Raw genomic sequence first — 12,020 nt, forward strand, 5'->3', positions numbered from 1 at the left:
GTAGTACAACACATATTCCTCCCTGTTGTGTCTTAACTAAAGAGTAGAGATGCAGCATGCTGACTCATCTCTGGGTTCACTGTAAATATGATTAATTATAGATGAGTGAATGCAGTGTTTTCTTCAGAACATACACCATGATTTTTTATTTGCTGAAATAACATGTATGAATTATATTGCAACCATGTTGACATATGCTTTTTCGCTTCTATACGTTTTCCAAGTTATGTACCGTGTAAGAAAAAACTGTTGTTTTTATGAAAAAAAAAAATGGCAGCTGTGGTTGCCAAAATAATATTGTAAAACATACAGCAGAGTGAAAAACACATTACAGAACAAACTGAAACATTTCCAGTTTAAAACTGTAATCCTTTACAAAAATGTACATGCTAAACTGGTAAATTCAACATCAATTTTCAGCCAAATTAGCACAACTATCTCTTTATGAAAACCATTTTTTCCTGTAAAATGTACATACAGTGGTTGCTTATTTTATATCTAATCCCATTCAATTTCACTAGAAAACATCAGACAAAAGGCATTATTATACAGTAAAAGCCTCATTATAATATATTAGAATGTCCTGTACAGGGTCACGGGAGACTATCTCAGCTGACCTCTGACAAAATGCGGACTAGACCCTGAAATGGTCACCAGCCAGTGGCAGGCAGGGCACACTGAGCCCAGCACTAAGCAGGAACTGATCCCGCGCTGGTCGCACACAAGTCATACAAGAATTCATATAATTTTAACTGTATTGCAGTGGTTTAAGTATTACAATTTTTATGTAATGTTTAAAATACAGTATTATATCAATTCTACAAGGAACTATGATCCTTTCCACATTTATTAACACGGATTAATTCTTATTCTTATTACAGATATTTGATATTGTGATTTTACGGCATATTCATGTTTAATTTCTTGCAGTGTATGTATTTTTTTTAAATCCTACGTCCGTTGTTTTTACACATGTCTTACTGTCACCTTGGTGACAGTATAACTTTCCTGGTCTATTCACATCATTGCCATACTTTAAAATAAACAAGAATAATGTGCAATGCCACACAAATATACAGTAGTTTTCCCTTACTATCGTATCTCTGTCTGAAAGACTTCTTTAAATGTCTGCTTTCTTACTTTGTAATCTTAAAAGGACAGAAACTGTAATTTATGGATTCAATTTGTTGAAAATGGATATGTTCATCATAATCCAGAAAAATAATGCTTATCACTGAAATGTGGATACATTGGCTGTGTCTAGCAAACAGCAAATGCTGTAAGGTGGTCAGTTAAAACCCTGTAAAAGTCCACATTCACATATTTGTTTGGCTCATATCCCAGCATCATTAAACTCAGAATGACTTTTCAGATCCAACGATGGGCAGAGTAAAAATGCTTTAAGCTCTTTTATTGATCATCAAGCATGCACACATTTTCTTGGCAAAGGACTATTTGATTAATGGTTGTTGTAATAAATTCATGTCTGTTGTGTTTTTATCATTTGTTTATATGTCTACGTCGATATTATGGCACTGCATGATATATCTTTGTAATTTGGGCTCCGAGGAAGAACTACAGTACATATCTTGCTTGGGTCTGTCGTTGAAAAAAAGCACACTCCCATGATTCGGTTAACTAAGACATTAACTAGCTCTAAAGCATCGAAATGGCAGGCCATTGTGTCAGTCATTCAGCTTTTTACCTGCACTTGTGTTCAACCAGCTCTGTCTTGTCTGAATAATTAACCGGTATGTATTTAGTTTCTTGGCTCAGTTCAGTCTGTGTTGGCACCTTCATCACACAAGTAAGTGTCCCTCTTGTTCTTATGCTGCTGTTGGTGTCCTTGGAGCAGGAGGGAGTCTACATAGTTTTCTATTAGTTTATTCCCTCCTGAGACTTCAGGTTTGAAAATGTGAGCTCTGTATTCTGCCTCAAAGTGACTCTTGATCGGGCTGAACAAAATTCTACTTATATTATAGGTCTTTATGTAAAAATTATGCCAGCACTAAAGTCCCTCTTCCCCCCGATAAAAAAAAACAAAAAACGTAGTAGTGATTTAATGTGTTTTTTGAGAGTACATTCATCACATCTTAAAGGGAAGGTCGGGCTGGGATAGCCATGTTTTTACTAACAAGTGTTCATTTTATATATATTTTTTTATCAGGAAAATGAAAAGAGTTGCCATTTTCTATTTTATCCATTCATTTTGGAGAAATTAGCAGAGCTGGGCACTTGACCCTTTTTCGCCCGTCCGCCTGCGACCCTCCACCCTTGACCTGGGTACCCTTCCGGCCGCGACCCCCCAGCCATATACATAAACATTGTCGGCCCCCGCCCCGTTCCGACAAAAAAAAACAAAAAAACAAAAAAAAAACGTGTATGATGCCCTGGAGGGAGGGATGCTATCGGAAGAGGTTCATTTAAAGACAATTAGCTGGCTAACTTACTATTCAAACCCGCTGTAGACACGCTTCAAACATGCCACTTACTCACGTAATTACCCAGCTGCGTGTACTAACTTCCATTGCGAGCCCTGGGGTTGGTTTTGTCGTATTGTACAATTATTTGGGTCCAACAGACGACAAGTCTGCAAGCATTCAACAAATATTTTCCACACTTCCCCTCCTTCACACTTCCCGGCCTTCAAAATAAAAGCATGCCAGCAAACCACCACACAGCAGTTTTGCTACGGCGTATTTCAGGAAGTAGGAAAGTGCATGATGTGCCATGGTTGAGTCCTGCTCGCGGCTTGAATATACTCCCGGACACGAGTTGTTTTGAAAGAAGCCTAAAAAGAAGCCTTTCACCGAGTACGCTGAGATGAAATTCGGCTGCCTCGCGAGCACGTAAAACGCATGAGGGCCGATTAGTGGGCCGGACTAAAATCCACTTCCGGCCATGCTTAGTCCAGCCATTTTTTTTTAATTTGTCACCCCCCACCGCTCTGCCCCAAAAATGGGCATCCGGCTGGGCTGGAGGGTCCGACCGGTCCGGCCCAGGGACGGACTGCCCAGCTCTGATCCTAAATAACATCAACGTTAAGTGTCTTTTAAACTAAATTATTACAAACTTTAAAGTACAAACTTTACAGCAACTGTCTGACGGTCCATGTGGCTGAAACATCATTCACATTAATAACAATTTAATAAAATGTGTGTTTGTGTGTGTAAGGGTAGTGCTTTGTATGGTCTAGCTAACCCTGGGAACAAAAACATGCACCGCCACCGTTCTCACCAGTTGAGAGTCGAATGTGCTAACCACAAGGCTAAAATAGCAACTTTCGAACAGAATCACAAATGTCTCTTAAGGGGGAGCATGAGAGGTTCACTAAACGACTGACGCAGACTCACTGGCATTCGTTGTACTTGCTCCACCCTAAATAGTCACACAGAGTAAGCCGTTACTAACATAGTGATGGGAGAAGTATCCACTCACACACTTATGCACGCACACCCACCTGTACTGTGTGAGCGCGACACCACGTAAGCATAAAAGCAGGCTAGTAACCAACGTTAGGTAACTTCTCTTCAAAATTGGGGTACGATGAGACGTAAACATTTGAATCAATAAAAAGCGATTCCAGCACAAAGCGAGAGAAAATTGACAAGCTCGGTTCAACCGGAAGTTATCATGTCAACAAGCAATGCAGAAGTGGTGCGTGCATAGAGACCGAGCCGCAGCAGTCGGATGTAACGTTAGCCAGCTCGGGGTGCTGGAATGTTAAGACCCACTATGGTATATTGCATTCAGCTAGTGCAACAAGTTAACAGTGTTGTTTTGGCAGGCATTTTAGATTTAGTCTTAATCTTTTGGGAAAAATGCTTATTAGTTTTAGTCACATTTTAGTCATTCCTATTCGTGATAGTTTTAGTGTAGTTTTAGTCGACAAATACTCAAAAACGTTTTAGTGTAGTTTTAGTCAATTCTAGTCACAAATAGACATACAAAGTTTCCAGCCAATAGCAAAGCTGCCATGCACTTGCGACACAGCTTTGGCAGCAGGAGAGGTTGCGCGCCGTGTGCACAACATTTTTTAATCAGTCCTCGTTTGTGTTTCTTCCGTGCGGCTAACGAGGAATCAAAACTCGGCACCGACATTCTAAAATCTGAATGATTCCGGTCATGCATTATGAACGTCTGACACAGCACACACTAACAATTTCGTCCAGTCTCGTCTCGTCAATGAAAACTCGTATACGTCACGTCATATTTTAGCCATCACGTTTTGCTTGTCATTGTCTCGTTATCGTCATGAAGAAAAGGGGCGTTATCGAAATAATTTCGTCACCGTTGACAAAAACAACACTGCAAGTTAAGGAGTAAATATTTCTCCGCCCCACACAAAAATGCAGTGCACACGCGAGCAGACCAACTTAACTAATTATTAACTTCTGTACATACTATTTATCATACTATACATAGCATGTAGGGATAATTCCTTCCTTTTTTTGAAATCATCAGATACTCTCGAAAATACTCTTAGTCAATTAGGACAACATGGTACTCACTTTCAGCTGTGAATAGATCTGCTACGATTCTGTCAGAAAGCACCCACAGTTTACTCATACTGCTCGTATTTAAGTGGCACCCTCGCAACACAACCTGGCACCGACCTTGGGGCGATGCGCTTGATCTCTATGCACGCCTTGCCACTTAATGATAAAATGAGAAAACTGGGTCGGAGATGTACATCCCCAGCAGAAATAGTGGGAAGTTAACATCTTCAGAGCAGCAAGACTTCCAACTGGGAAATCATCTCTAAATAAATCCAATGAGTTTCACAAATAGGTGAAGAGCCTTTGGGAGGCCCAGGTTTGCTCTTGGGAAGCACGAACACGTCTGGATGATTAACTGAGAAATGAATGACCTGCTCATGTATACACTAGAAACCCACTTGAGCAGCCACATGACTCCAAATTAAATTATATTTGATCACTTGTATTCTTAACTACGTCTTGCATTCTTAAAGAAGTCCCTTCCTAATTTCTCATGCTTTAATCACAACCTGAAGCGCTCTTGTTTAACACTGGTTTTAAGATCAACTTAGAAGTCTGTTTGGACCAGGGGCGGAGACAGAATGTGGCTAATGGGTGGGCCTGGAAAAATCAGGGTGGGCCTGAATATTTCTCTCACTGAGCGCAATCCTTCAGTCTCGACAAATCGTATAGTCAAATAAAATGACGGAATCATATGAAGTTCAGATCTTCCTATAACAACCATAATTATGCTATTCTTAATATTCAATAAAATAAAAAACACAACGAAACGCAAATGAAAAAATAATTCAATAATAATTTACTAACAATTTAAAAGTTTTTATTTCTCATGAATCTCACTGGGTGGGCAATCTGTAAATCTGGGTGGGCCTTTGCACACCCAGGCCCACCCGTGGCTCCGCCCCTGGTATGGACACAAATGAAACTCACCAGAGTTGGGATCAGAGTTGCCATCTGCTTCAGTTCTCTTGTCAGGGGAGGCCTGCTCGTAGAAGTCATCTTGCGCCTGCACCAGAGGGAGAGGTTGTGTGAGGAGGGAGCCACTGCCTACAGGCTCATGTTCCCCCAGACCGCTGTCACTGCAGCTCTCCTGGGAGCCGTCCGGCAGGTGAAACGTGACGCGTCGCTGTGACTAGAACCAAGAGCACAGAACAGAGCCTTGAATGTTAGTGCTCTGCATCGCGCCTATTTTTAATCATAAAATTAATTGAAACTAGTGCATGCTGCTTCACATTGCTGTAGTTTGTGATACACTGCCTTAGATTTGGATATATAATCGTTACAGTTAGAAGAGGTGTTAAGAATTGATATCTAAACATTGTTAAAACAATGCAGGTTCACATTTAGAAAGCGCTTTAGAGTAGGGCTTGGTGTTACTGTTGTGAGGGGCCTCAACATATGCTAAACAGTCACGTTTCACTGCACAATGACAACCCATAACTGCAAGCAAATTACAGATCACTAGAAAAAAGAACATGAATAGTTTAAAACAGTGGTGCCCAAGTCCGGTCCTCGAGAGCCCCTATCCAGCCTGTTTTAGATGTTTCCCTCCTCCAAAACACCTGATTCAAATGTTCAGCTCATTAGCGAGCTTTGCAGAAGCCTGATAGCGATCCTGATCTTTTGAATCAGGTGTGTTCGAGGAGGGAGACATCTAAAACATGCTGGATTGAGGCTCTGGAGGACCAAACTTGGACACCGCTGGTTTAAAAATAAGTGCTTGCGTTGGTAATATGTAATGCATATAACATCAGACATGAGAAAGACTATATCATTGACATATTCGTGGCAGCATTATCATACGAGGTTTGCTGTTGAAATTATTGAGTTTGTGTTGTCTGTTTGATTATTATTATTTTTTTTTTTACAAAGTCAAAGTACAGTAAATAAACACAATTGACACTTGTATGGAGACAAGGAATTGATTCTTTAGACATGACTTGTAAGTTGCCGACGATTGGTATGCAGACATACGCACACGCACGCACACAATCTTTAAAGCCGACCTGATTGAATTTTCAACTACTAATTTCGATTGTCTTTTCCCCCCAGCTCTAATGACATTTTCCGCAGGCTTTTTCCTAAGTCCAGACACAAGCCTGCAGCTAACCTTTCACGGGCACAGAGAGGTGTTCGTGCCACATCATTGTTGATGACAGACAGGCACTGGTTTTACAGTAATTATTGGCAAATGCAAAGGTCACCCAACCTGCAGTCTAATGCAAATGGCATCATTATATATTTAAAATTTCTCCAAGAGCATGCAGCATTCAATTTAACAAGAAAGGTGTCTAATAACAGAAATAAGAATGTGGAAATGGGTGTCTGTGTGAGAGGAGGAGTGGGGGAGGGGTCTTGCAAAGAGAGGAATGTTTCTTTCCGATTAAAATACTTCTCTAGTGATGGATGTAAATAATGGATGGATGTATTTATGGGTACACCAAAAGCAGGAACAAGGGAATGGAAAAGCAAGGATGGATACGGAGGTGAATGGAAACTACCCAGTGCATGGATCATTATACCCTGTACCCTGGCATGCCATATCTTTGCAATCCTCCCATTAACAAGAGGCATGTGTAAGTTGAAATGTGGAGTGGGTGTAAACAGTGTCATGATTCCGTTTTTGTTGTTTGGATTACATTTGGTTTTATTTCATGTTACGTCTTCTTTCCTCTGTGCCTTGTTTATGTCTCCTTCGTTAAGTTTTGTTTTCACCTGTTTTTGTCATCTTGGGTAACAAATCAGCTCCCTTCAACACTTTGTGTCTTGTTTTCCTTGTTGTCCCATGTGTTTGCTTGGATTTACTTCATTGCCTCCTTTCAGCATTGCTTTAGTTTGTAGTTCCTTTCAATCGTCACGTCTCTATGTCTTAGTTTTTTGTGGTTGGTTGTTTGTTACTTTGACTTGGCTTTGTTTGGACTTTTGGAATTTAGTATTTTTGATTCCATATGCCTTTTTTGCCTTTTTGTTTGAATTTTGGAAAATAAATACATTTAGTTTTGAGGTCATCCTGCCTTGCCTCCCTGCGTTTGGGTCCAACCTTTGCCACTACCACAATGACCCTCAACTTGTCACACAAAAAAGGCACATGAGAAAACGAGATATAACACCAAAAAAAAACAAATGTAAAACCACAAAAACAGAATCATAACAGACAACTGAGTGGACTAAGTATTGTTGTTTTAAATGTGATAACAATTCAATTCCAAACATGCATGAAATAAACAGCCTTTTAAAATGAAGTAAATTTAACTGTAAAACTGTGCTTCCAAGGAGTAATGTTTGATGTATATTTTATCTTTTTAAAAAGTACACCAAATAAATTAGCTTTGAAAAAGGAATTTATAAAATAAGTATACTATACTAGCCTATAAAATAATCAATTTATGATTAAAAATACGAAATTGTTCATGTTTAAATCCATGATGAAATTTTATGAGGGCACATCGTGCTTTACTTCGTGGACCCGTTCAAATATATTGGATTAATAAAGTATTTCGTAATTTGGAAATCATATGACTAGATGTTGATTTTCAGAACATAAGGCATGTAAGATAAATTGGGAAATGTGATTATTTGACCATATTGGCCTTCCGTCTTTAAGAAGAACACATACTGCTCATAAGACTGTGACTTGACTTGACCTGGACTTGACTCGACTCGCCCAAATCAAATCGACTTGGGACTTGCTTCACACTTGAATCTTACGACTTGAGGCTTACTTGAGAATTGCAAATGTGTGAATTGATTCCACCTGTGGGCCATGGCCAAATGCGTATTTGAAGATATTTCCACGTTCTGGCTTGCCAACAGTCGGTTGTAACAATATTAGCATAAGACCAGCTTTAACTGTCCCTGCTGCCAGTTTACAAGATATTATGGCTTATCACGCCCGCTAACCCTTATTATCTGCTTGTTATTTTATTTTAAAAAATCCCTGTCCAAACACGCTCACACAAACACTCTCGCTAAAAGCAAATAGACGCAGGTTATTACTGCAAGGTCACATGTTAAACAAGCTTGCAAATGATGAGGAAGAGCATTTGTCCTTGCATGTTGTTTGCAAACTGCACATAATTTTGCAGGCAGAACCAAAGGCCAGTTTTTCACACGTCATCCAAATGTCATCCAAGCCAACATACAGTAAATCAACAAACACTAATGCATCTTTGCCTGCTACAAGACTGTTGCATCTTTAAATCTTAGGTAGGCCTATAAAAGTAGATGGTTGCATTCCAAATAAATTTCAACTACATTGGCTTCATTGATTTGGAGCTTCATATTAAATTCAAGAACTAACAAGTAGCCCTTTAAACTGAAATGGAGTATTGACTTTCAAAGGTCCGTGTTTAAAACAGACTGAAAATGCAATGCATTACAGGCTTTTTCAGCCTTCCATTCCTTGCAAATGTACCTGCTAAGAAAAACGTTTTGTGAGTACTGTCAAAAAAAAAGACCCACGTAGTGTGACAGTAAACAAGTAATGATTTTTTCTTTGTAATATCCTGTCTTTTTGCTCCTAAGTTTGACCACATGGAGCACGGTGTTAAATCAAAAACAACTTCTGTGTGGTATTGTGTTTCAAGAAACACTGCAATACTAAACTGAGAAGCTTGTGCGCACACACTGAGCAGAATGTAAATGCACAGACGCACACAATTGCACACCCAGAAGAATGCAACCTCCTCACCCCGACAAATAATCTTATCCAGCAACAGTCCGACACCTGCAGTGAGGGAACACATCCTACGAGTGTGTTCTCACAATCACACCACTAAGGGAGCTCAGTCACCCGGGAGAGTAGAACTCTCAAAAAGATATTTTTCCATCCCTCGCTTTCTTTCCCCCTTTCCCTGAAGACCAAAGGTGCTGTGCCATCTGCTGGCCACCTTTGGAAATACATGCTTATTGGTTTGTGTGAAATGAAAAGTTGGAAAATGGTCAGCTTGAAGGTTTGCTTCAGCCATATTTGTTTATAAGAAACATTGATATTGAGTGACAATTTAATCAGTCTTGTCTTGTCTTGGATTTTGACTCAAATATCGACTTAGTCTGCTCTGACGGCCCTTCCTGTGGCAAAATGTGCAGGCTTCCACATTACACTGGTAAGTCATAACCCTTAAATTCTGGAAAATATTTACATTCATCCCTGTGTGTACGTGTACTTTGTAAGTCTTTACACCAGTTGGCGTAGCGTGTGATTCTCAGCACAGTCCAGCCAAAAGCTCTTCTGCAGACATGGATTAGGTAAATATTCATGTTTATTTTTTTTCTTCAAAGCATTTGTTTGCAAACCCAAACATGAGCCATTTGTGCATTTTGTTTTTTATTTTAAAAAAAGTATGCTGTAAACTCAACACGTTTTAGTAACGTTAGGATGAGTATGTCTTACCTTTGCACACATTCTCATCAGATGAGCTTGCATTAAGAACTGTTTCTGCCAACACGAGTGCTCGTCCAATATTCATTCTCAATTTTACTGAGCTGGGCCTGCTTATCTGATTCATCTGCCAAAGTTGGAAAATGAGGGTGATGAGTACAGTCCAAAAGAGTAATACGAGTAATAAAACGAAGGCACAGGAATGAGATGCAGTGAATTATTGACCTATGCATAATGTCTTGTCCCAAACTGTCTCAAATTCTAGTCTTTTATTGGGTCAATAATGATTTCCTTCAAACCTATCAGCTAGCTGCAGCCTTTTGTGAAACATTTGCCCTCATGTGCCTTCTCTTCCACACAGTGTAGATTTATTGGAAAACCAAATTTTCCCTAACATGGATGTTTCATATGGTATTCGGATATCATTTGCTATTCGTACAGTAATTGTTGACTCTTTTAAAGGGTGTGTTATGGTTGGGTATAGTGTGATGTGCAGAAAGCACTCTTGAGCATTGCATTGAAACCACAAATTGCTCAAGCTTGTGAAACTGTTCAGATGCCTATGCATCTTTCCCATGCAATCATCTGGGTGAAATGTTTCTTCATGTGTAAAGTATTCAGCAGGTTAGAAATAACATTTAACCTCAGCGGTAAAGCAAGCAAACAAAAAAAAAAAATGTAATAACGAAAAAAAAAAATCATTGAGCCAAGTCCAAGGTTTATGACAAGAAAAAAAAAAAAAAACATTGTATGATATTCAATGCAGGCATGCTTTCTATAGGTATCTGATTGTAACTCATTCACTCACTGTTTTACACAGCTTACACGTTGGAAACGAAATGACAAATCTCATGATTTTGTTTTTGGGTTAGGTCAGGAACAAGCTTGTGGAGGTGAAACGATGTAAGAGGAAAGCAATAAGAATTTCTTCAGTCTTCTGTCGTTAAGTACCAAGCCGATGGAAGAATTTAAACTATGTCCTCAGTTAAGCGTTTTTTTATTCCGGCTAAGAAAATCAAGGGCAGCGAATAGGAAATCGGACTATGTGAAGTTGTCATCGCTTGCCTACATTGAAGCATTTATGATACAGAAAAATGGTTATCCCCGTTTTTAGTAACATCCACAACTTGTGCCTCCATCTAAAACACTGTGCTTTCCCTTCACACAGAAGTCACACTTCCTTTTTCTGGTGAACTGAACATCTCACTACCGCCAGCTTTCCACCTTCACTCTAAATTTGGTCTGTCGTTAAATAAAGCCGACTTCAGGTTACTGAGAACTGCGAGATTGGAGTAGTGCAACCTGCTCTGTGCGCCTGAAGCAGGGCTGGGAAAATCTGTTGAACTGCCACAGAGCGTCAGCTACACGTTAACTTCTTCTGATTCATTCATTGGCACTACCCTCTGTTGGCATCTCCAGTCATAAAGAGAGACAGCAGTTCTACTCTCTGTGACTCTTTCACATTGAGTAGAGAATATGCTAGTCAAGCGACTGTTGACTAGAGTGCAGAGGTGCCTAGGAACACAAGCACTGAAAAAAAGGTGCTTGGCATGTTTACGAATTATTGTCCCGATGATACGTTGGTTACCCTTGGCAATACAGTGCATAGTGCACAATGAAGTGACTGCTCTGCAACAAATGATTACATACAATTCTCTTTCATACAGTTGCATCATCAAAAATCATTTATTTATTTATTTAACTTAATTTGGCCACAAATCGTATACATTGATGTTGATGATGAGCCTCCATTGGTGGTAATATTCCCATTCATCCATCCATTATCTATACCGCTTCATCCTCCCGAGGGTCGCCGTGGTTTTGGGGGGCGATGTTGGCGCCTATCTCAGCTGTCTCCGGGCAGTAGGCGGGGTACACCCTGAAATGGTTGCCAGCCAATCGCAAGGGGTATTATTTCCTTTATTTCATGATTTGCATTTGTTATAATTTTATGCTTATGAACTATTAATAGTTTATATTAATAGTCGTGTAGTTGTGTTAAACAACACTGCAAAGCAGCAGATGTTCGCTTCACTTTTAATGAGATAAATGTGGTGTTAGAGGTGATGTTTGGTGCTCAAGTGCCATGGAAAATTGTTGACGTTGCCACCAAATTTTGCGACTGCCACCCTGCTCTGAGC

At 39.7% G+C, this 12,020-nt stretch overlaps 1 protein-coding gene across 4 annotated transcripts in view; it reads right to left on the minus strand.

Annotated features, from left to right (window-relative positions):
* pcdh9 (protocadherin 9) overlaps window positions 1-12,020 on the minus strand; it is a 170,329-nt gene that overhangs the window by 37,578 nt on the left and 120,731 nt on the right. For 2 of the 4 annotated variants that reach the window (XM_086026248.1, XM_086026247.1), the window contains exon 4: window positions 5,430-5,505. In XM_086026248.1, coding sequence (XP_085882374.1) covers window positions 5,430-5,505 — 76 coding nt within the window. Of the gene's footprint in view, window positions 1-5,429; window positions 5,632-12,020 lie in introns of all 4 variants that reach the window. The other 2 variants (XM_086026246.1, XM_086026245.1) reach the window with 1 other exon arrangement.

This window comes from Filicampus tigris, chromosome 3, assembly GCF_054856515.1.
Source record: "Filicampus tigris isolate MCC_2025a chromosome 3, RoL_Ftig_1.0, whole genome shotgun sequence".
Taxonomy (NCBI): Eukaryota; Metazoa; Chordata; class Actinopteri; order Syngnathiformes; family Syngnathidae; genus Filicampus; species Filicampus tigris.